Source organism: Nannospalax galili, unplaced genomic scaffold, assembly GCF_000622305.1.
Source record: "Nannospalax galili isolate Female #2095 unplaced genomic scaffold, S.galili_v1.0 scaffold1046, whole genome shotgun sequence".
NCBI classification, from domain to species: Eukaryota; Metazoa; Chordata; class Mammalia; order Rodentia; family Spalacidae; genus Nannospalax; species Nannospalax galili.
In genome coordinates, this window is record NW_008354526.1 from 667,334 (window position 1) to 693,147 (window position 25,814).

At 48.2% G+C, this 25,814-nt stretch overlaps 1 protein-coding gene across 1 annotated transcript in view; it reads left to right on the plus strand.

Annotated features, from left to right (window-relative positions):
• Positions 1-25,814, plus strand: part of Rab6b (RAB6B, member RAS oncogene family) — a 71,401-nt gene that overhangs the window by 15,612 nt on the left and 29,975 nt on the right. Inside the window, exon 2 of the mRNA XM_008851726.2 lies at positions 15,049-15,107. Coding sequence (XP_008849948.1) covers positions 15,049-15,107 — 59 coding nt within the window. The remainder of the gene's footprint in view (positions 1-15,048; positions 15,108-25,814) is intronic.

Below are 25,814 nucleotides of genomic sequence, written 5' to 3' on the forward strand. Positions count from 1 at the left end.
AAGAAAATCTTTTTAGAAAAAAGAAATTTCATATTCACCAGTACATTTTGTTTAAGCATAAATACCATTTCCTGAGTATATTAGGTATCTAAAGAGACATGTATATACATATAAGAAAAATCATTTCCCCTTTTATTTTTTAGTTTTGATATACTTTTAGACTTATAAAAATTTCAAAAATAGTACAAAGACTTCCCATTTTCCTTTTACTCAGAATCCTCAATTTTTATTTTATTTATTATTATTATTTGTTTCTGTGTATGAATGTATTGCCTGTATGTACATAAGTGTACCCATGTCATGTAATGCCTGCAGAACTCAGAAGAGGGCATTGGATTCCCTAGAGCTGGAGTTAACGGACAGTTGTTAGCCACCATGTGGGTGCTGAGAAATGAACCCCAGTCCTCTGCAAGGACCACTAAGTCATCTCTCCAGCTTCGACTCCCAATTTTTAACATTTTACTGCTCTCACAGAGTTCATAACACTTTCATGAGATAGGCAGTTCTGTGCTTATTGTATGTAAGAGAAAGCTGAGCCCCAGACAGGATAGTAACTAACATAAGGTCACATGGCAAGCCTACCTGACTTTATAGTACATGTGCTGGGCTGGAGAGATGGATTAGCTGTTAAGAGCACTGGCTGCCCCTGCAGAGGATCTGGGATCTGTTCCCAACAGCCACGCGGTAGCTAACAACTGTCCAAAGCTCCAGTTCCAAGGAATACAGCACCCTCTTCTGGCTTCTGCAGGCATTGCATGTACATGGTGCACTTACGTATATGCAGGCAAAACATTCATACACATAAAAGTAAATATGTAAACGACACACACATAAATAAAGTACCTGTGCCTGCTGTAATACTGTGTGAATGCGAAGAGTCTGTCTGCTTCCAGTCTTAGTTTCTTTTCTTGTATTTTAGATGTGCTAACAGTGAATTTCATTAGCATTTGTTTGTCTTTATTTCACTTTCATTTTTGAAATATTTTTGCTGGGAAGAGAATTTAGGGTTGATGACGTTTTTCTTTTAGGATCTCAAAGATTGCCCCTTCCTTGAGAATGTCAGAGCCACTACAGCCTTAAGCCAGAGGCCCGACTCTGATGGTTCCAACATTTCAGGCCTGGCCATTCACTCCAAAGAAAGCAAAGGGGAATGGTGGTGAAAGTCAGGAAAGGATTTTAGTTGACGTAGATATGCCAGGAAACACACTAGAGTAACACACTTGAGGCTTGTCTTCAGGGTGTGGAGCTTTAAGTTTAAACAGAATGAAAATGAGGCAGGGAGTAAGGGGCATAAAATAAGCAGCTTGGGTCAAACTGGTCTAGTTGATCATTATCTCAATTCTGGTTCTGCAAGGTGGCCTGAAGCTCTCAAGGCAGTCATCTGAGGGGGGACATGTCATTTGTTTCGTGTCTCTGTAAGACCTACTGTCCATTGCTTTAAGTCATTGTTTTGTATATTTTGCCTGTCATTTGGTTGATTCAGTGAGATGCAATATCTGGTCTCTGTTTCTCCAACTTGATCAGAAGCTGAAGTCTCAGGACCTTGGTTTCTCATGTATTCACTTGTTTTTCAGGGCGCTAACCTGAGCCCTGGACTCTGAACATCGACTTGGGCAGGCACTGTTATATGATCTGGTCATCAGCCTGGTTTTCCCTAGTGATAGATGCCGTTAATTATATAAGCATATTGATTGGCTCTTTGAGTGGCTACATAATTTCTGTACTCTAGACTCTTCTGAAAATGTCTGCTGCCCAGCTCTGATAAGCATCTCACAAAACTGGTATGGTTTTATCTCACGAATACAATGGAATGCTTTATCTGTTTCACTTCTGCTGCTTCCATTACCCATGGCCAACCAGGGTGAGTGTAGGAGTAGGACATTCATGTAACTAATTACAGTGAATTGCTATAATTGTACTATTGTGATTATGATTACCCTCTTACCCCATCTAAACGAAGCTTTTAATTTTTATTTATTTTTACTTTATGTGTATGACTGTTTTGCCTGTATGTATGCAAGTATATCTGTGTGTGCAATGCCCACAGAGGCCAGAAGAGGGCATCAGATCCCCTGGAACTGGAGTTACAGATAGTTGTTAGCAGCCATGTGGATGCTGGGAACCAAACCTGGGTCCTCTGTAAGAGCAGCCAGTGCTCTTAACCACTGAGCTGTCTCTCCAGCCCCTAAAGATTAAACTTTATCATGGGCATCTGTACATAGGAAGCAGCACAGTTTACATAAGGTTCAGTGCTGTCTGTGACTTCACTTGTCCACTTGGGTCTTAGAAGACTCCACTGTGGATAAGGGAGGGCTGCTGTACTATGACTCTTACAAGTGGTTCTGCTGGGTTTTTTCCACTTTGACTGCAAGGGAAGATGGGGGATGGTGACATCTGGAAAAGATGTTGCAAGGTGCATTTCCGTAAACAAACTTTGCTCACACATTCTCTTTTTAACTTTTCTGACATTTGTCTTACTGAATTTTTAGTGACAAACAAGAAAGGCCTAATGTCTCTGTCCAGCTGACTTGAGCATTGGAGGAATGATTGGATAGTTCACGAAGTAGAAGGTCAAAGACCCAGGCTTGGAACAACAGCCCTGAGTCCCGTAGAACTGGTCTGGGAGAGACACAGTTCCTATGCTGGGTCCTGGCAAATGCTAAGGCCAAAACCTCTGGTGTGGCTGCCTCTGAATGCAGACTTCAGAGGGGAATAAACTCTCCATCTCACTAGATTTGCACGAGTCCTATCTCATGAAGTCTTGTGAGAGCTTTGGAGGGAGAAGCCTGTTATGTGTCTACATATTCCTACATGTGCGCAAGGTGGGGCTTCTACATTAGGAAAGTGGGTTAGAGTTCTCCAGAGTAGAGAAATGCACAAGATTGGGAAGTTGTTCAATGTTCTTTGTAGGGAGATACCATAATCTGATACTATCATCAACAACTATGTGTCCAAATCTTATTTTCAGGAGTCATGGATAATCTTTTTTGGGTGGGAGGAGCTACCCAGATAGTTCAATAAAGGCAGGCACTCTTGACACACAGCAGTTCTGAACCAGAAAACATAGCTACCCCCTCATGCCAGTGCATCTAGACCCCTCTGCCCTCCTACCACAGCAGACAGCCAGGCTTCAGCCCCCTCCTTGGGCTCCAGGGCTTGGGCTGGCTGAGGGGAAGTGGGGTCATGACTGAAGTTAGTGAAGTCCCGGGATCAGGATTCTGCCCACAGCAGGAAAGGAGCCTTCTAGAACTTTGATCCCGCAGAACATGAAAAGTAGAATTAGGTCTTAAAGACCATCCAGCTTCAACTCACTGGAATACCAGTGTCTGAGCCTAGACAAAGCTAAGATGTATGTTCGTGGGCATGTTAGCAAACGTATTACCCCCTCCATCTTTGAGCATTTAACAAGCAACATCTTAATGATTGAGTACTTCACCCATGTCTCATGCAAGGTGCCGTCCTCAATTCCAGACTGTTGTCCCCAAACTAGCCCCCTGTAAGAATACCCATGCATCTGGCAATGAAAATTCACTCTAATACACAGTTTCTTTAATGCGATGATCTGAGGTCTTATACTGAAGAGCTATCTTCAGGCAAACCTGTCCTAGGTTTCCATCTCATGGCTACTCTTCCTTAGCCCTTGACAGCTGATGTCCCCTTTCTCTGTTGTCCCCCATCTCTTCCAGTAACTGAGTCCTATTCCTGTCATTCTGTTGGTTCAAATTTAGTGTCTTCTCAGCCTCAGGTGACAGAAGTTGGGGATCCAGGTCATTCTCTGACCTTGAACTGGGGAAGCCTCAGGTCAGAGCCCATGACCCCATGCTGATCCTGCCTGAAGTTGGCTTTGACTCTTGTTTCCAACATATCTTTGAGTTAGGAAGTGGGATACACACTGTGGACTATGTACTAAAGTCATGGATCCCTACAGCAGAGTTTGCCAGAACACGTAGGTAAAGAGATTTGTTTTTTCCAGTGCTCCAAGGGTCTGACCGAAGCCAGGGAAGAAGAGGGAATTTCAGGTAGGTCTGACTGGGCAGGAATGAGTCTCAGTGTCCTGGGAGCTCATGGAGCTGTGGGGAAGGAAGGCCTGAAACCAAGACTGGAGTGCAGTCTCCAAGGCTTTAGAGAATGAAGAAGGCAAGTTGGAAATGTCAGCTACCGTGCAATTGTACAGACTGCACTTGCCTTGCTGTACTTAACAAGCACTTAACTCATAGCCACAGTTTGTAACTTTGACTGACATCTTCCCCACTTCACTCACCCTCACCGCCAGCAACCACCTGCCATTCTCTGGATTGCACATACAAATGAGCTCATGTGACTGTGTATTTCCATGTATGACAGAACAGCCTAAGTATTCTTACTGCAAAAAGGGTTTGGAGAGATGGCTCAGTAAGTAAAGCACTTGCTGTTAAAGTGTGAGGACTGGAGTTTGGAGCTCCACAACCACATAAATACCAGGTGGTCCTGATTGCCGAATGGTAATCCCTGGACTCGGAAGGCAGAGACAGGAGATCCCTGGAGCAAGCTGGCTAGCTAGAATAGCAGAGTCCTTGTGCTCTGGACGCAAGTGAGAGACGCTGCCTCAACATAAAAGGTGAAGAGCAATCAAGACATCCAACATCAACCTCTGGCCTCCACATGCATACACACATACACATATACCTGCACATGTTCCCAAACACCTACGAGCACCCATATGCACATGTATACCTCACACATACGCCAAAAAGGTAGCTGTGTGCTGATGAGTATGTCATTTACTGTCATATTTCATAATAAATCTATTTTCTATATATTAACTGTTTCTATATCAAAGCATGTTGTGTAACTTGAACATACATAACTTTTGCTAGTTATGCTTCAGTAAACATGGGAGTGGCCAAAAATGGAGGCTTGTGGGAAAAGGAAGAAAATAAAGCTGAGAACAGCTCCAAAGGCAGGAAGGTGGCTGAGCCCTCCCTCCGGGTAGCCAGAGGCTCTGGTTAGATACCTTTTGGCGGGATCTCACCAGCCCCATCCTATGGGCAGCTGTTCCTCTCTACTTGCCTCTTTCTACTGCCTCTGGGAAAGAGACCCGGAGTGCTTGTGTAGAAATGGAAACTGAGGCTGGGCCTCCAGTGCACTTTCTGGTCATCATGTGGAGCAAGCTATTGTAGTTCCTAACGGGCACAGGGCTTCGGTGACAGTGCTGGGAAGACACCTGGAGGTCTGATCATCCTGTCTGCCTGAGGGCTCTTGGATGCAGGGAGCAGTCCTGTCTGTGGTCTTGGGCTTCTTGAGGGAAAAGGAGCCTTTATTTCGCCCTTTTTCTGCCCTCATCCTTTCAGTGTAGTTGAAGAATACACATCTCTGTTGACAGAATTCCTTTGGACCCACTGGTCTTGCTCTTTCTTGCTCCAATGGAAAGGTTGAGACCCTGGGGGGCTTATCATGGGTCCCAGGTCCACAGCCAGGCTGGGCTACAAAAGAGATCAGAACGTCCTTCTGCACCCTTTGGAGTCCCCACTCTTTCAGCAGATGTAAGAGTTGTTGGTAGTGAAGGGAGTAGGCGACATTGAGTCAGGACAGGCTTCCAGGGTCACTGGGCTTGGATAGGGAACATGGGGCTGTAGAAGACTGTGAAGCAGGAGCAGCCACCGGGGATGCGAGAGGTGAGGAATGGGTCAGGCTTCTGATTGGTGCAGAAGGGTCTGGGCCACTGTGGCCTGCCCCACTGTCCTGCCCTCTATCTCTCTGTTCCATCTTTACTGGCCCCAGAGTGAGGCCCAGGCAGCTGAGCATCCTCTGGCAGAGGGAATTAACACACTTAATTAAAGTGTCCAATGAAGAGCTTTGCATATTAATTACTGTCTGAATCTGTGGGGGAACGTTTGAAATGGATTTTTTTTCCACCTGTTTCCTCATTTAGCTGCCTTCAGTGAGCCAGCCAGGCCCTCTGGGCTCAGGTGGGAGCTGTCAAAGCTGCTCTGAACACAGGCTGTCAGGGCCAGGTGTAGAGGGGGCCGGGTGTAGAGGGGGAGTCTGGCCCCCAGGCATATCTGCCTTTCACATCCAGACAGGGCTGGGTTTTCTATTTCATTTACAGAGCAAAAGGAAACAAGACTCAGACAAATGAAGCTAGCAGAATGGTGGTACCTCACTCTGTTCCTCTCAACCTCACAGGGCCTGGGCTCCATGCATCCCACAGACAGGCCAGTGATGGGGGCCCTGGTAAACAGAGATTGCAGGGGATGATGGAAACCTCTCTTGAAGGCAATGGGGATTAATGACATGGGGCCAGGATGGCTTGTCCTCCTTCCAACTCCAGGGCCAGGCCTCTGCCCTTTAGTAGGCCCTTGCCAACATCCCCACAACATTTCCCATCTGTGTTCTGGAAACTAGGTGGATGAGACAGCTGAGTGGGCTGGGCCCATTCTAGGAATAGACTGGTGGCCTGAGCTGTGTGGGGAAGCAGAAGTGCATTTTCAGCCTCAAGGGTCACCTTCTCCTAGCTGCAAATACCTTTGATGAGGGCTGAAGGTGGGGAATGCAGAGACCTGGTCCCTGGCACAGGGCCTGCTTTCCTAAAAGCATTAGCATCTGGGAAGCAGGCAGCCCACCTTGGCAATGGCCATGAATTAGGCTCCTACTTCCACCCAGAACCCCAGCTCTGTGGACCGTCAGGAAAGGCCAGGGTGAATCGCATGTCCATCCAGGAGTGCTGCGGAGCAGGTGGGGGCAGTGATATGAGCTTGTGGCTGAGAGCAGGCTCCAGGCCAGGGCTCTGTAGTAGGTGACATGGCTTCTGCCACGCCATTAAGTCTCCAGCTGGTTTCCCGTGTTCTGCCTCACTCTGTAGCCCTAACAGTAGACCTGCTGTGGAGAGGATGGGGAGATATGCCCTTCATGAAGGCAGGCAGTATCAGAGCAGGAGTTCAGAAACTCACTACCTACTTAGCCCTCAGCCTGGGACCTGGACCCAGTCTACACCCGGGAGTCCTCATGGACACTGACTCCCCACATGGCAGCTGTGGACCAGTGTGAATGACTGTGTGAAGGATGACTCCCTTCACCTGGCTCTACCTAGCCCCTGCCCTAGGAGTGCTGTTCCCTTTGATTCTCATCTCTCTCGCTTCCATCCATCCCAGGTGCCACCTCCCCTCCAAGAGGCTGCTGTGACTCCTCCAGCAGGGTCTCACAGAAACTGTCTCCCTGAAGCCTGGCATTCCAGGTATTCACATCTGGGTCTAGCCCCTCATGGCCAGGGCTGCTGGAGGGCAGACATTCATCTGCTTTCTTACTGTGAACTTGGTGCCCAATATGAACCTGGCACAGAGTCAGCACCCAGTGGAGGTTCACTAAGTGTGGAAATCTCATTGTTCTCTGCAGCTGTATAGAAACCAGAATGTACAAAAATCTGTTTACCTGGAACTTGTGTTGAGATGGGGCCCAGGGCTTGTGGGAGGCTGGTGGCATACATGGACCCCTAACAGAGGGACAGGGAGCTGCTGTTGCTGGCCACCAAAGGTCAGCGTTCAGTCCATCCTACACTAGTGCAATTGCTGTGGTGTGTGGGACTGAGCTCTCCATTGCCCATGGTCATGCAAAACCTTAGGCCAGCAACTCAGGAAAGAATTCAAAGAAAATAAATCCATTGTTTCATGGAGGACATGATTAGAGCCTTCACTCATGAGATTACATGGCTACTTTTATTTATTTTCTGAAAACAGTGCTGCTGTGTGTGTTCTGGTCTGACTGTTACAAAGAAAGCTGTGAGCCGGGAGTGGTGGCGCACGCCTTTAATCCCAGCACTCGGGAGGCAGAGGCAGGCGGAGCTCTGTGAGTTCAAGGCCAGCCTGGTCTACATAGTGAGTTAGTGAGTTCTAGGACAGCTGGAGCTACAGGGAGACCCTGTGTCAAAAAGACCAGAAAGGAAAAAAAAGAAAGCTGTGATCTGAATCCAAGGTAGTTACCTGATCTCTCCTTGTTTGCTGGAGTTCAAGGAATGGATTAATCATCGGCTACTCACAAAGCCAGGTGATGGGGACCTGCTGTGGGGTCCTGGCACCTCCTCTGTTCCTCTTGCCCGCCCCCCCAGCCCTGCTGCCTCTGCATTCTTCCAGGTGGTCCATCTCTCCCAGACTCCTGCCCCATGTGACCTCTGTAGCCACAGTGTGAGATTTCCTTCTAAAGCCCAGACCTGTGCCCTGGTATCTAATGCTACAGATCAAAGCACCCAAAAGTCAGCGGCAAGGAGGTAATTTCCTGGCTCTTAGATTCATAATTGAAGCAGGACACGGCAAGGAAAGTGGGCATTGGTTCCAAGCATGTGGCATTGGAAGCAGCCTTCGGGGTAGGGCGGAGTCCTCTGAAGGCTAGCTCACTCACAGGTCTGCTGGGGCAGTGGAGTGACTCAGCCTTGCTGTATGGGCACTTCCAGGGAGGCTGCCTTGGGCTCCTTATAGTTTGATGCTGCAAACTCACCCCTTGATGGAGTGCCAGGAGAGCATGTGGGAAGGGGACTGTTGTGTGAGCTTATAGTGGAAATGGTGAACTACCACCTTTGGGCACATCTCTCCCTACTCTGCTGGAGCTCTCAATGACGGCAGCTTAGGATTATTGCCACCATGGCCATAGTCAGCCTTACCTTCCCATCTGCCCCCTGCAGCCCTCCACAACTGGCCCTGGAGATGGGTTTTGGTTTAGAATAAACCCACGGCCTCATGGAGTGTTTTCTGCTCACCTCTATTTTTAAAACTATTTATTTATTTTTATGTGTGTGTGTGTGTGTGTTGCCTGCATGTATCTTAAGTGCATCCGTGCTTGTAGTGCCCACAGAGGGCAGAGGGGGCATCAGATCCCCTGGAACTAGAGTTACTGATAGTTATTACCTACTATGTGGATGCTGGGAATTGAACCCAGGTTCTCTGCAAGAGCAGCCAGTGCTCTTAACCACTGAGCCATCTCTCCTGCCCCTGCTCATCTTTCTGTGTGTCTCTGTTTTTCTGTGGGGCAGTGCAGTGCCCACAGAGGGCAGAGGGCTGACTGAGCGACCTCCACTGTGTCCCCATGATAACCTGGCCCGTTGCCTCCTCAATGAACTTTTCCTCTTCTGCCTTTGCATTTGCTCATACCATTCCTACTTCCCAGGCCCCCACCCTCCCACCTGCAGCCTTGCTGACAGGCCCCGAAATCTGCCGCTTGTCAGATGAAGTAGTGCAGAGCAGTGGCTGAGGGGACCGTGCTGGTAGCAGCTCTGTGCTCCCATCCCAGCTCCACAGCTGGCTCAATCTGTGACCTTGGGCATTGCATCCTAATGTGTTGGATGTAAGTGAGGATTAAATGAGGAAACCTAAGGAAAGTGCTAGATCCCCTGCCTGGTTCAAGTAGAGGCCCAGTAAATGTTGGGGTTTCCTTCCCTCCTTCCTGGATGCCCCTGGTCAGTGCTCAGAAATGAATTTTCTTACCTTCATTTGGTTGAAAGAGGAAAACTACATCTCCCTGCTTAATCATGTGGGACTTACAGCTAGGAGATGAGGCCGTTCCTGAGGCTTGAGCTGGGAGGAAAAAGCTCAATAGCAATCCACCTGCTTCTTTGGAATACAGTCCTGCCAGCGGAGCAGAATCTTTGTTCTGCTTTGCTGCAGCAGTGTCTGCAAGCCATTGTTGGCAGTGCGGCAGGATGACCTTCAGGAAGGAGCCCCGTGGGAGGCAGGCTTTCTTAAGGGCTCCTGTAGTGGATGGAGGCCACGCTTCCCCCAGTCTCCCACCCCTCCCCTCTCTGCGTGTCCTGGTGCATGTTGTGCATGTGAAGTGCTGCCTGCCGCCCCTCTCTGACTTTCCTTTGGCCATGACCTATCTTAGTGCCTAGAGTCATGTCCATTTCCAGGCTCCAGTGTCTTCCACCTAGGGCTATTGTGGAGGGCAGGAATAGGTTGGGGGAAGTGGCTTTTGAGCCTTCAGGGTCAGGTAAGCTTAGCAAAGAACATCTCAAGACCCATAGGGCTCTTTCATGTGATGCCATGATAGAAGCCAAGCAGAGGAGCTCCTTATAATAAATTCTGCCGGGGCCTAGGGGAGCTCCCTGGAGACCAGGTGTGCAGAATGCTTTTCTCTGCAATTCCTGGTGTCAGCTAGCATTGCTGTGCTTTGTGTTGAGAGCTGGTCAGTCCCCTATAGATTGTTGAGCCTAGAGACCTCAGAGTCCAGGGTCAGGACAGAGGTCCTGCAGTTCCAAACTTGCCCAAGGTAGGAGTCGAAACAAAACACACTGACAAGAAATAAAGAGCAGAGACAAATGGTCCAGAGAGTGTGGCAGCCTGGGGAAGGATGAGAAGGTGGGCTGGGCTCAAAAGGAGCTACCCCCAAGTAGAGGGGCTGGGAAGTCTTTGGAGGAGTGGTTAGTGAGTCCCTCATAATGCAGCATGTCCAGGCACATCTGTGGGCCAGAAGAACTCCATTCTGACTAGCAGTGCACTTTCAAAAGGACAGACTGGCTTACCTTATAGGGTGTTTCGGGAAATGGGGAGTGGTCTTCATTATTTATCTATTTATTATTTATGTATTTATTTTGGTTGTTGCCGCTGTGATTAAATGCCATGGCAAAAACACTTACAGAAAGAAGGAAGGGTTTATTTTGGCACATGGTTCAATGGCAGGGAAGTCAAGGTGGCAGGAGCTTGAAGCAGCTGGTCACGTGGCATCTGCAGTCAGACACCATGAATGCCGGTGCTCAGCCTTTTTATGCAATCCAGGATCCAAGCCTGGGAATGGTATAGCGTGACCTGCTCAAGATAATCCTGCACAGGCATGACCAGAAGATAACCTGATCAAGGTAATCCCGACAGGTGTGCCCAGAGGTTTGTCTCCTGGTGATTCTAGTTCCTGTCAAGTTGACAATATTAAGCATCACAGGAGCACTGAGAGGAATCTGAGCCACCAAGCTGATTAGTTGAGACAGTGGTCTGTGTTACATTATCCTGGCTGTGTGATTGGTGTAGAAGACTAAAGAAGAATTTGGGGAGAAGATGTTCACAGTGGTGGTGGTCATGAATTGACAGAATCCTGAGTCTGCACCTGACCCAAAGGCACAAAGGAGGAACTGATAGAAGCTGAGGTCCTGGCCAGACAGCCACATTCCCAGTCCCCTGAGCTCTGACCTTGGTCTGGTACTTACCTGCCTCCTGTGGTGCAAACTGGATGTACTATGAGTTCCTGCTCCAGCTGTGGGAAGCTAGAAGCATGGTCCTAAGACTTTAGCCCAGTGTTGCTGCAAGCCTCTTGGTGGGCCAGCATCATACCTGTCTGTGTGTGGCATCATACAAATCTCATGTCTCACAGCCCCTAGTATGCACCTAGAACATGGTTCATGAGTATTTGACTCACATCACTTGCTGTAATTATTGGGGAAGAAAATACTGGCCATGGGCAGTATGTATCCCATACCCAAAAGTTCCTCCTGCCACCCAGATGTGATCCCACAGATAAGCAGTGACTGTCAGAGGATGATGCCATGAGAAGGGGCAGGGTGGCATCTGAAAGGGTTGCTAAATTCTCAGCAACTTTGAACTTCCCTCATGTTTCCTTAGTGACTTTTTGGTATTCCAGGGATGCACCACTGAGCACCCTGCTCACTGGCTATGGATGAAGGGTCTTTCTGCTAGCCTCCCTGCCTTACTTCCAGATCTGCAACCTTATACCCTGAAGCATAAGTGGCACTGCCTGGGGACATTACCCATAGGCCCTGTGATCTTGAGGAGGTTGGAATTCTTTCCTTCCTTTCAGAAGTCGCTGGGGCTAGAGAGATGGCTCAGTGGTTAAGAGCCCTGGCTGCTCTTGCAGAGGACCCAGGTTCAGTTCCCAGCACCCACATGGTGGTTAACAGCCATCCATAACTCCAGTTCCAGGGGATCCGATGCCCTCTTCTGGCCTTCTTGGGCATTGCACTCAGGTGGTGTACTTACATACATGCAGGCAAAACACTCATACACATAAAAATAAATAAATGGGGGCTGGAGAGATGGCTCAGTGGTTAAAAATACTGGTTCTTGCAGAAGACCCGGGTTCAAATCCCAGCACCCACATGGCAGCTAACAATTGTCTGTAACTCCAGTCCCAGGGGATCTGACAGCCTCTTCTGTCCTCCAAGGGCATTGCACGACATGGGTACACTTGCCTACATGCAGGCAATACACACATACACATAAAAAAATAATAATAAATAAAATTTAAAAAACAAATAAATAAATACAAAAATAAAAACATTTTTAAAAAGAAAGAGGATGCTGAGGGCTCCCCAATTCCATGCATCTCTGGCTAGCTCAGGGTTTTCCCACTTTTCCTTCTGTGGGACTCTTAATTCCTGGCCAGCTCTGCTTGTGGCCTCAGAGCTGATCCTCAGGACCTGGGAAGCCTCCTACTTCTTGCCTTCCTGTGAAAATTAAGAGGAGATGCAAAGCAGTTGGAAAGTCCTTCACAGCCCAATCTCTTGGGTTTTTTACTGCCTCTCTCAGAAATATGACCACCCTGATACCAGCTGGTAACTTACTTACAATGCAGTTTTACCACTAACCACCCAGCGTTGGATACGGACACTATCCCCAAGACTTCCCTCATTTCCAGAAGCCAGCAATGGAGTCCCCAAGATAGCTATACTTCTGACCAACTAGTTCCAAATCCAAGGAGTTCCTAGTACCCCTCAGGTTCAACAACAGACACTCAGTGTTCCCCCTAAGATTACAGCTTTTTGGGGGGGTGAGATTGAGGAGATAGTCCAGTGGGTAAGTGCTTGCTATATAATCATGAAGACCTGAATTTGGATACTCAGCACCCACATAAAAACCTGGGTGTGGTAGGGGTGCAAGTCTGTAATCCTAGCACTCCCCTGGGAGGACACAGGCAGACCCACTGAGCTTGGCTTCCCCATATCACTCAGTTTCCTGAATGCAGAGCGCCCTCCCATGCCTTCTCCCCACAGTCACAGCCTGCCTACTCCAGGGACATCCATGTGTTCACAACCCAGGAGGCACCACAGGGCATCGGTGTCTGGAGTTCTTACTAGGATTTCCTTATGTAGACACAGCTGGTTGAACATTGTCCGTAAGATGGAGCTCAGTCTCCAACCTCCCTCTCCTTCCCGGAGCTTGAACTGGCTCCAGTCCCCAGCCCTCTGGTCATATGGTTAATAGCCACATCCCTACCACCTCCTTAGCACAAGCTCAGGTGTGATCGCTGAGACTCAGGAATAACAAAGGCACTCCTCATGCCTAGGAAATTCCTATCCACGTGCTTAGAGTCCACATTCCAGGGCAAAGAGGAGTCAGTTTCCTCATTATATAACCTTGGTGGTAGTATTTTTTTTTTCTTCCTGTCATTATCTCATTCAGAAAAATGCCTCACTGTCTCAAGTGGGATGCCACCTCCTTCTGCTTTTCAGCATTTCCTATGAACCTCTCACTTTTTTTTTTTTTTTTTTTTTGGTCTTTTTGAAGCAGGGTCTCCCTGTAGCCCCAGCTGTCCTGGAACTCACTATGTAGACCAGGCTGGCCTTGAACTCACAGAGATCCGCCTGCCTCTGCCTCCCGAGTGCTGGGACTCCAGGCGTGTGCCACCACGCCCGGCAACCTCTCACTTTTATTACCTCAGGTCTTACAACAGTCCTCTGACATCTTTGATACTATGTGTTATAATGAGGAACTAAGGTCCAGGAGAGTGGTGACCACCTCAAAGTGACACAGTTAAAAAGTACTTAAGATTTGAACTCAACTGACCAATTCTGGTACAGCTTTGGGGGTCTTTGGGCTTCAGCTCAACCCAATCCATCAGATGACCCTGGCCAGGTGACTGTCATCTTCCCCTTGGCCAGTATTGTGTGTCAGGCATAACAGTACTTGGCTCTACACAGTGCACATCTGGGCTCCAAACCCAGCAAAGAGCCTTTCCATGGGTCCCACTGAGTTTCTCTGTTCCACCCAGGGAGTCACCAGCCACCCTGCCAAGCCCCAGCCTGGGGATGGTCTTCTGGACATAAAAAGGGGCAGAATGAGGAGGGCCTGTGGCCTTGAACATCTTTGCTTTCTCCTGTCAGAGATACCTGCCTCCTGCAGCCCAGAGCAGATGCGCCACTAGGCTCCCTTAGCCAGCAGGTCCCCTCTGAGCCTCCCAGGGCTGTGGAAGAGACCTGGTGGGACAGAGGAGAGAGGTAGTCCATGCAGTAACCGATCTAACCAATGTCCTTTATCATGCTCCTTTCCCTCCCAGATGGCTAGAAGGGCAGCAGTTGGCATTCCTGCCCCTGCCAGGTCCCAGGAGACCTGCACTGAGTTAGGTCAGAAGCCAAACCCTGCAGTTTGGGAAATTAGCGGCATTTATGGGATTCCCAGGAGATTCAGAGATGCCAGCAGTTCTCAGTTGGGGCGTTCTTGCCTTGTACGGGGTGTTTACAGATGTGTGGGTAAACCTGCAATTGTCACAGTGTCTGGGAATCCTCTTGTGATTTTACACAGTGGGACTCAGGATGGTAAAGACCCTGCACTGGGCTGGACAGTCCAGGCACACTGCAGGAAATAGTTTCGCCCTTGAGAGACCCTGGGAAATGACTGCTTATTTCCCTGAGTCCTTGGAAAGCCCCCATCCTTGTTGATGCCTGGGCTGAATAAATGGGAAATAAAGAGAATCTCCCGTGAGCAGATGATCCATGTTGAGGTGGTGTGTCCAGGGGAACGTGGGCAGGTGTGAAAGGAGCATCGTGTTAGCACCACTTGCTCTGATTCCTCATGCAAGGCTGTCAGGTCAGTTGGCTGCCTGGAGTCAGGGCTGACCTGGATTTGAGTAGTGGAAATTGGGGCAGAGGTAGGCCTCCTCCTCTATGCAGCCTGGCCCTGAGGAGAACAATCCTGTAGCCCACCTGGTGTAGCTACTGAGCACCTTGACTGGGGGTCTTTCTCCTGGGGCCTCGCTCCTCTGTGTGGGTCTGTAAGCCAATCTTTCTTCCATATGTGATGTATTTAGAAGACCCTGGCTATCAGCCTCTTCTTACAGCTGAACACCTCTCTTCTTGTCTTGCAGTCGGAAAGACGTCTCTGATCACGAGGTTCATGTATGACAGCTTTGACAACACATACCAGGTGAGATTCCAGCTTCCCACCCCCATCCCCAAGCCTTCCAAACCACAGGCACCTCTGCTTATTGTAACCACCCAGAGACAACTGCCAACCTTTCTCAGGGGGTTGTTAAGCTGGGGTCAGAAGAGGACAACTCCAGTTTTCTGAGGTGTCTTTTTGCTTTGAAGGAACTCCTTCCCCTCCCCCCAGAGTACTGGCCCCAAACTGGAAAAGATATGAAAATTCAGACCTCAAAAAGGAAACATTCTCCAGGGAGAAATCTTAAAAACAGGGAGGGGACACATTGCAATCTGGGTTCTCTAGTTCTTCACAGATGGGTGGGAACCATAGCAGGGTTTGGTTATATATGTGGGTGCGGGGGTCAGGTAGAAGAGAGCCAAGAGTGGTGACTAGAGCAGCTGGAGACCATGTCCCCTAGGAGTGGTGGTTTTCGCTGGGCCTTACAAATGTGTGCATGTGCACATACACGCACACCCATACATATACACACTCACATTGTCTAGACCTCAGACACCCCCCCACACATACACACACACACACACACACAGCAGACCATATACATATAATTCTCTCACACATCCATACATATACACCCTAAACTTGTCTAGACCTCAGACACCCCCCCGCACACACATAGCAGACCATATACATATCATTCTCTCACACATCCATACATATACACACTCACATTGTCTAGACCTCAGACACCCCCCACACACATACACACACACACACACACAGCAGACCATATACATATAATTCTCTCACACATCCATACATATACACACTCACATTGTCTAGACCTCAGACACCCCCCCACACACACACAGCAGACCATATACATATAATTCTCTCACACATCCATACATATACACACTCACATTGTCTAGACCTCAGACCACACACACACACACATACACACACACACACACACACACACACACACACACACACACACAGCCACCCCACCACCACTACCCCAAGCACTGGTGAAGCCTGTCTTCCATGGAGAGGCACCTGTGGTAGGCAGGAGACCTGACCTAATGACCTCTGTGGATCCTGGCTTTGGGATGGTGGGTCTGGGGTCACTCACAGATTCACTCTAGATGGCCCCAAAGCTGAGTTCCTAGGGCTCAGTGACTATATCCTTGCCTGGTACCACTAGTGAGTGGGGAGGTTTGTTCAAGTGAATTTTCCTGGCAACTATAGCTTTTTGCCAAAGGTATAAAACTTAAGCCATTTCAGTTATTCTTAAGAAAAGTACTGTCTTCCTCCTGAGGGTAAAGACAATCATTCGTTTCTCCAGGCGGCTGGGTCCTGTGGGATCCTAGTTCTGGGAGATGTTAGTTAGTAGGTGTTACTTGGAAAAGAGAGGGTGGGATTCTGAACATGTGCAGAGCTGGAAGGAGGAGGAAGTTCTGTAGTATTTCTCATGGTTCACCCCTCAGTGTGGGGCTTTGATCTGCTGAAAGCAAATGTGAGTGCTTGGTGGCGGAATCCCTTGGTCATCACATTCTCAAGGGCAAGCATTTATAGTCTCACTGGTGTTCCAGGATGTCCCTCCCCACTGCCAAGTGTGGAACAGTGCTCTGTGGTTCCAGTTCTGTCTGCACTTAAGTCTGTCTAAAGGGACAGCACCACCTCCTGGACAAGTCTTGTTTCAGGTGTCTGCAAGAGAGCCCCTGCTCTGCCTCCCTCTAGTCCCTACTTTTACTCTGCTGTGGACTGAAACCTGAGATTACAAGGACTCCAGCGGGATTGACCGTGGGGAAGGACAGGAAGCTCTGGAAGAGTCTAGGCGACGTGTACAGCACTGTGCGAGGGTCTGGGTCTTGGCCGTGCTGTTGTGTCCTTCCCCAGGCCAGGACTTTGTACATCCTTGAGCTTACCTCAGCCTGTCCTCTTGGTGAGAGGAGTTCTTCCACCATAATGAACTAGAAGTGGCAGCTTTAATGGACTCTCTCCTAAAGTTTCACTCTGTGCGCTCTGTGTGTGTATGTGTGTGTGTGTGTGTGTGTGTGATTTTTTCTCTCTCTCTTTTTTTAAGACTTGTAGCTCCGATTGTCCTTAAATCTGCTAGGTAGCTGAGGATGACCTTGAACTCCTGATGTTTCTGCCTGTACCTCCCAAGGTTTTAAAATTATAGGTGTGCCACCACACCCACAATCCTTGATTCTTTTTCAAAAATTTATTTTTATTTTATCTCTGTGTATTTTGCTTGCATGTAGGTTTCATGTGCTCCACTTGCATGCCTGGTACCTGTTGAGGCCAGAAGAGGGAATCAGATCCCCTAGAACTGGAGTTACAGATGATTGTGAGCTACCACATGGGTGCTAGGAACTGAGCCCTGGTCTTCTGCAAGAGCGGGCAATTCCTTTAGTAGCTGAGCCATCTCTCCAGCCCCTACTCGATTTTTTAATACTAATATTTTTTTCCTGTTTTCTCTTGGCATCCCATTGAAAAAGCAGAGATTCTTGGCTGGCTGGTGTTCTTAGTGGTCCTCTTCCCTTTCCGGTGTCACACACACACCTCCAACCCCACCCCCACCCTCGTTGCCTACCGCTTGTCAGTACCTGTGGTTGAGTCAGTCTTTACTTGCTCCTCCCTGTGGTACAGCTGGCACAGCCTACCCCTTGGCTCCTGTCATTGTCTCTACTTTGAACGTTCTTCCAGTACCCAAGGCCTAGGGCAAATGTTTCCTCAGCACAGAGGCCCTGCCACACTCAGCTGCCCTCCGCTGTTTTCTGCCCAAAGCACGTTGTCCTCAGGACTAGTTGGACCCCCACATCTAGAGCCACTGTTTTGCAGTTCTGGCTTTCAGCTGGACTCTGGGCTGGCCAAAGGACCACATGGAACCATCACTGCACAGTGCCTGGCCACAGATGGTGTCACATATGCCCAGGCACTGGAGTGACTGCCTCATAGATGCCTTCAGACTGAAAGCTTCCCAAGGCCCAATGTCATGGAGAAACAAGAAAAAAAATCTCAGAAAGCACCCACTGCCCTCCCCACATATAACAGGATCAGCTGACTATTTTTACAGCCTCGGGTAGAAGTCCTTTCCCCAAACCCTTTAAAGCAGTAATTAGGCTGGGAGGCTGGGCTCCAACTCTACACACAGGCTTGTTTTAATGAATCCTCTGGAGATGGAGAGGGGAACATGCTATTTGCTTATTTTGTTTTTCTTAGCATGGTGGCAGAGGGGTATGGGAAGTGGACATGGTCCCCAAGGACTTCAGGGGATGAAATTTATTTCCTCTCAAGTTGTCCCCCGGCACAGTGGCCAGACCGCTCACCCTTCCACCTCTGGGAGAAGCCCATGGGGCTGCAGAGTACCCAGTGCTCTCAGAAGGACACACTTCTATGGTGGGGCAGTGTTTTCAGTCTGTCCCACAAGACCTTTGGAAAAAAACAAAATGACTGGCACTATACAACCTCTCTTGCAGGCCTTGGGGCCTCTGAGCAGCTCTGGTCCCTCCTGCAGGCCCAAGGATTCCTGAGGAACTCCCAAGCCTGTAGCCAAAGAGTGCAGGCATGCCTATCTGCTCTGCCCTAAGGTTTCCCACTCTTGACTCTTGGAGCTGCCATAATAAGTTACCAGAAACTGGGTGGTTTCAAACAATAGGAATGCATTCTGTCACCTTTCGGGGCCAGAGTGTGAAAACAAGACAGTAGAGCCACGCTTTTTTTGAAGCCCAAGGGGAAGAATCTCTCTTTGCCTTCCCCAACTTCCGGTGGCCCCCAGTGCTCTTTGTCATGGAACTGTAAGATTCTCATCTCTGTCTGCCTTGTCACATGGTCTAGGTGCAGTAAATGTGATTGATGGACTGTTATGGATTTTCCTATGGGTCTGTGCCCTGGGGGAGAAGGTCCTAACCACTCCACATGGAACACCCAAACCCTAAGTCCTTTGCTTAGTCTCCTGCCTTTTCCTGATCTGTTATGGTCACAGAAGACTCCTCCCCAACTCAGTGCACTAAAGTGCCTCTCATCTGACAAATTGCATTTCCTTTTCAGGATAAGCACACATATACACACATGCATACATGTACACATGTATTTATGAGGCATGCACACACATCACTGGATCCTGACACCTCTGCCTCGCCTGAATCTTTCTGCATGAACTCCTTCCTCCCTCTGTGGCTGCATCAAATCATCTCCCACCTGCTCCACTCTGCTCTCCAGGAAACCTTCCTGCCCACTACAGCAATCATCAATCCCTGGCTTGTCTGGAGCACCCAAGAGACCCCATCAGTAGCACACAATTCTTCCACTTCTCCTCACAGGGTCAGGCACTAATGCAAGAGGGGAGGGGTGGTGTGCAGTTACTTGGATGACAGCTGTGCTGTTTCTTGTGATGTGGAGCTCTGTGACCACCCCAAGGGTGGGTAGAAATCTGCTCTCTGTATTAGGATCCTCTAGAGGAACAACCAGTAACGCACACGCACATACACACACACACAAATGCAAACACACATATATACATATATATTATATATACACATACACATATATAATTATAATGGGAATTTATTAGGTTGGCATACACAGTTGGAAGCCAAAGAGCACAGTAGCCATCTGCAGACTACAGAATTAGGGAATCTGGTAGCTGTCAGTCCTAAAAACTGAAAGCCCCAGAGCAAGAGAGCCAGTGATACAACCCCAGATGGAGGCTGAAGGCCTGGAAGCTTTGCAGTTTCTGTGCTGAAAGGCCGAGGATGCTGGGGTCAGGCGGCCCTGGGCAATGACTGCTGTGATTCACATATTCCCTTGGGAAGAGTGGAGCTTGCATCTACTGGCTGCCTTTCTCCTTTTTCTACTTTTCCTCCATCCCAGGCCTTCTATTAGATGGTGTCAGCCACATTCAAAGTCTTTCTCCCTCAGACCTGTCTGGAAATGCCCTCATAGGCACACCTAGACATGCAGGTGTTTTTCTAATCTCTTAGGCAGCTCTCAATCCAATTAATCTGACAATCAAGATTAACCATTATATGACTGGGGAGATATCTCAGTGGTTAAGGGCGTGTACTGCTCTTGCAGAGGACCCAAGTTCAGTTCCCAGTACCCATATCAGGCAGTTCACAGCTGCCTGTAACTCTAATTCCAGGGGATCCGATATCCATTTCTGGCCTCTGTGGACACCCGCACACAAGTGGTATACACCTATACAGACAGACATACACACATACATGTAAATTAAATAAACAAATATATTTTATAAAAAGATCAACCATCACTCTTGTCACGGCCCACTCTCTTTGTAATCACCTGCCTAGAATCTGGCTCTTTGCAGATCTGCAGTTAGGCTGCACAGTAATAAGATACTCAGAGTAGGCCCGAGGTATATGTGTGTCCAGCATCTTCTATCAGTGCCAGCAACACAGGCAAGAAGAGTCCAGTGGGACATAGTAATGATTGAAATATCCTAGACATTCAGAAATGGCTTCGTGGGCCAACCCATGAGACATTGAGACAAATCTGAATTCCTAAAACCCTAAGTGGAGGACTTTTCTGGGCCAGAGTGTGGAGTGGAGGTGGGGGTCCAAATGAGAGGCCTTTATTCACAAAAGTTGAGGTGCCAGGTAATCAGCACCTGGAGAGGCAGACATCCTTCAGCCCCTGCTGCAGGAGGCCAGTAAGGACCAGACCAAGGAGGAGGGGTCTGCATGTGCCCCTGCAGGGCGGGGGAGATAGCTCAGTCAGTGAAGGGCTTGCCACATAAGTATAAGAACCTGAGTTGATCCCCAGACCCCATAAAAAATCCTGGCATAATGACATAGGATTGTAATCCTAGCACTGGGGAGGTGGAGGCAGGCAGTCCTTAGTGCCCACTGGCCAGCCAGACTAGCTTAAATGGCAAGTCGTAAACCAATGAAAGACCGCATCTCAAAAAACAAGGTGGTTAGCTCCTGGGGAATAGCATCTGCCCTAACTTACTTTCTGTTGCTGTGATAAAGTGATAAACCCCTCTGACCAAAAACAACTTGGGAAGGAAAGGGCTTATTGCATCTTATACTTTCAAGTGACAGTTCATCACTTAGGGAAGTCAGGGCTAGAACTTAAGACAGGAACCTGGAGGCAGGAGCTGAAGCAGAGACCATGGAGGACTGCTGCTTACTGGCTTGCTTCCCCTGGTTTGCTCAGATACTTTACTTTTCTTTCTTTCTTTTTTTTTTTGTAGGGATTGCTTTTTGATACAGGGTTTTCCTATAGCCCCAGCTGGCCTGGAACTCACTATATAGACCAGGCTGACCTCGATCTCACAGAGATCCACCTGCCTCTGCTTCCCAAGTGCTAGGACTAAAGGTATACACTATCATGCCCAGCTCAGGTACTTTTGTTATATAATCTAGAGCCGCCTGTCCAGAAATGGCACTGCCCACAGTGAGCTGGACCCTCCTACCTCAATTAGCAATCAAGAAAATGTCCCACAGACATGGCCACAGGCTAGTCTGATATAGGAAATTCCTCAGTTGAGGCTCCCTCTTCCCAGGTAACTCTAGTTTGTGTCAAGTTGACAAAAACTACCTAGAACAGCACCTGAGATTGACCTCTAGTCTCTACACGTGTATGCATATAAACACACACACACACACACACACACACACACACACACACACACGGGGGGGGGGATAAAAAGAGGAATGGAGAAGTACCCTTGCTTTGTGTCCCATACCTGTCACTTACCTAGGAGACCCTGGCCAAACCTTTCAGTTTCATATCCAACCCTTTTGAGTCAGGGTCTCACTAATGTAGCCTAAGATAACCTGCAATTCAGCATCCTCCTGCCTCAGCCTCTCTGTCTTAGGATTACAGCAGGTATCACCACATTTGATTAACATTGTGGTTTTTAATGTAGAAATGATCTGGGTGGTGCTTCACCCCAGCATTACCTAGACCACACCTCTCAAACTTTAGAAATAGGACTGTGGTTAATTTAAATTTAAGGCATTGCTCATATAGATCTTACAGTGATAAAAAATTGTGGGTTAAAACAATGTTGATGCAAATGTTCATTACTACCTTCTGTATAGAGAAGTCAGAAAAACCTCAAGGTCAGGGACCTCCAGGCTGCATATTGCTGAAGGGACTGACTGTCTTTGCTATCAATAGCCTCTTAAATCTGAAGGTATGTGCTATTCGGTTGATGTTTCAGACCACAGTCAGGAAATTAAAGGTCATGATAAATTGGGTGGCCACTCCCCATAGGGAAAAAGTGGCTATCAAGAATGGACAGATTTTAAGAGTGAAAGAAAACCTATGCTGTGTCCTCAGGAGCCAGCACCGACTGCCCCCCCCCCCCCCCCCCCCCCAAAAAAGGGCATATTACTAAAGGACTGGCAAGGACAGACCTGTTTCCCAGAGGCTGCAGGCTCCTCCCCACAAACTTGCCATTCTGAATCCTTAAGTTTTGCCAGACTCATTTGCATGTTAATTTGCATGACTTTACCCTGATACTTTTATCTGAGGGTTGGTGGTAGAGAGGGAGAACAGCAGCGTCATTGTCAAGGACTTGTCATGCCCAGCTGCTTTCTGCCACTTATGGATGCTTCCCAAGCCCTGGGCTCAGGCCTGGCCAAGACTAAAAAAAGACATACATACACGCCTTTTCATTATTTCTCTTCCCGGAGAAGAGAATCTTGAGTCAATTTATGCAAATTGCCATGTAGATTTCCTCTGCAGACTTTATTACTGTATCTTGTCAAAATGTGGCTGCAGAACTGTATTTCATAATAAATGCACATAGCCAGGAAGACTTCAACAAGTACCTTAGGAAACATCTTACTCAGGGATCAGCGGGACTAGTGGAAGTTCTTTGCAGAGGGGTGCACGAAACACGTCATCCACAGTGTCCTTGAACCCCTGTTGATACTGTTTGACACCATGTTCAGAAGATAAATCTGAATGAGGTTATGAAGTCTGCACCTGTTAAGATTCCTTGCACTGTATAAAATACAGTGGCTGCCATTTTTGACAGGAAGTGCTGTTCGAAAGTGCAAAGATATGAACGGACTAAATTAGCGTTGCTGAGTTTGGGGCACGTAATCACAACAGAGTGCGTCCCAGTCTGCTTGAGGAAACATCACGCAGGACAGAGTGGGCATGACAGGGGAAGAGGGGTCATGGGGCTCCTGGGCTGGCAAGAGACTCCCCAAAGTCATGCCTGTTACTCGTGTGTCTTGATAGCCCATCTTCACCTCCCTCTGGACTAGTTACAACAAAAATAATTCGCTCCACACTTCACAAGAGTAAACAAAGTGCAGAGAATGGCTGCTTTGATCAAGACTCCATGGCAACATGGAAGAGGGGTGTGGCCTAGTTGAAGACCCGCCTTTGAAGCTTAGCCTTTCTTGAAATCTGGGAACACTAGTTCATTGGGATGTAAGTAAGGATTGAGTTTAAAAGAACCTACTGCAATAGTGTCAGCATGCACAAGCCTCATGCAAACTCAAGCAGACAAAAACCCGGCATAGAACTGGGGAAATGGGTAATAGGCCCCAATCTTAGCCAAAGAACGCTTGGCAGCTGATTACCTCTGGGTGAGAGAGCTGAGCTTCTTTAAGGGAGTGACTATAGATAGGCTGACTAGACCCCAGTGGATGAGCTTGCACTGAGGGATGTCTGGGTACACTAACTTGACTCCATAGGCCTTAACGTAAATGACATGACAGAATGCATGAAATCTAGTGGGGGAGCTACAGGAGGGTGAGGATGGGAGAGGGGGTATAAAGATGATTAAGATGTTGTGTATGAAATACACAAAAATTCCATAAAAATACACAAAAAAATTCCTAGGGCAAAAAAAAAAAAAAAAGATTCAGTTTCTATTTCTCCAGTGGAGGACTTAACAAAGCTTTTACAATGTCAGTGAGCCTCAGGGATTTTTTTTTTTTTTTCTGAGGCAGCATCTCCCTGTAGCCCCAGCTGGCCTAGAATTCATTATGTAGACCAGACTGGCCTCCATCTCACAGAGATCTGCCTGCCTCTGCCTCCCAAGTGCTGGGACTAAAGTTATGTGCCACCAGGCCCGGCTTCTGAGATAGTCTTTAGCAGACAGCCTCCCCACTAGAGGCTGGGAAGTACAGCCTTTCCCAGAAACACTGGCTCACAGTTTACCTTCATCCTCAGCGTAGTCTCTGAGGGCCATTTCATATAATCTGATGGGAACATTGGAGAGTCTCCATGGGCAGGGCTTTGCAACTTTGCCACAGGTCAGCAGATTGCTGATAACAATTCTTCATTTTTGTTTAATACAGCATAAGATACAACAGAGTGCTTTCATATAGCCTAACTCATTGGGCTCAAAAGTCTTAAAGGGGGCTCTGGTTATCCTCATTTTAGAGATGAGGGAACTGAGGATCAGGGAAGCTAATCAAGCCGTGTCCCAGGGCACCCCCAATCCAAAGTTCTTCTAAATCCAGTGAACCCCCTCAGACCCATCCAGAACACTGACAGAGGTCACTGAAAACAGACTGGGGGATGTTGCTCAATTAGTACAGTACTTGCCTAGCATGCACAAAACCTTGGGCTGGATCCTCAGTATTACATACATGGGGCATGGTAGTGCACACCAGCAGTCCCATAATCTGAGAGGGAGATAGGAGGACCAGAAGTTCAAAGCCATTTTCAGCCACATGGAGAGTTCGAGGCTAGCCTAGGAGCTGGGAATAAGGGAGACCTTGTCTCAAAACATATAAACAGACACCCACAAACAGAACCAGACTGGTACCCCCTGAACACCTGGCCCACTCAGGTCATTTGAGAGGGGCATTCTGCTGGTGGCACCATAGCTTCTCTGGGGCCGTCTGGGGCCTGGCCTGGGTGGCACTGACAGGTAACCTGGTTTGCTGGCAGATATACACTGCCTTTCCAAAGGGACTGTAAGGGCTCCTCATCACCTCAGCCTCCAGGCAATATTGGGCCTATCAGGGATTTTGACTTTAACTTCAAAGCAGGAGATGCCCCGCAACTCTCCCACATTCTCTTACTCATACCAATATAATGCATGCATTCATACTTATAGACAAGTAAAACATGAACTTGTGTGTGTCCCCAACTACCCTGTATCTCCTCACATATCCCCCACATTTCCATCAATACACACACTTCTGTGTGACCTGCGCTGACTTTTGAGAGGGAGTGTGCCCATAGCTGGTCACGGAATCACCAAGGATGCCAAGGCCAATTGCAAGAGGCTCTGGCCTAGCTGGACAGCTACTTGTTCTCTTTATCTAGCATTTCCTTCCTCCCCTAATGTGGGCCTAAAGGGAAAGCTTCATTTAAGACCATACTGCAGATGCAAAGAAGAAACTAGCTGCGTGCATGAGGGTACATGTCAGCTGTGGAAGAAATATCACCTGGAGTCCATCACTTAATTCAGTTTCCCGATGGCCACGGGGAAAGAAAATTCCATGCATGGTTCCCATAAGCTAACTTCAAGTAGCTCCGAGATTTGTGTTGTCAGATGTTGCTCCCACTTGAGCGACTTGCACAAGGCAGGAACAATGGTCAGGCTTGGAATGGATAGTGTGGTTCGGATATGAAGCATCTCCCACAGGTTCATGTGTTTGAACTCTTGATCCCCAGCCAGTGGGATGTTGGGGAAGTTAGCAAGAATGCCCATTTTATGGCTCTCCCCATTTGTGGAATGAATGACACCCATGTACCATCAGTCATCATTAGTTCTTGTGATGTGGTGGCAGATGT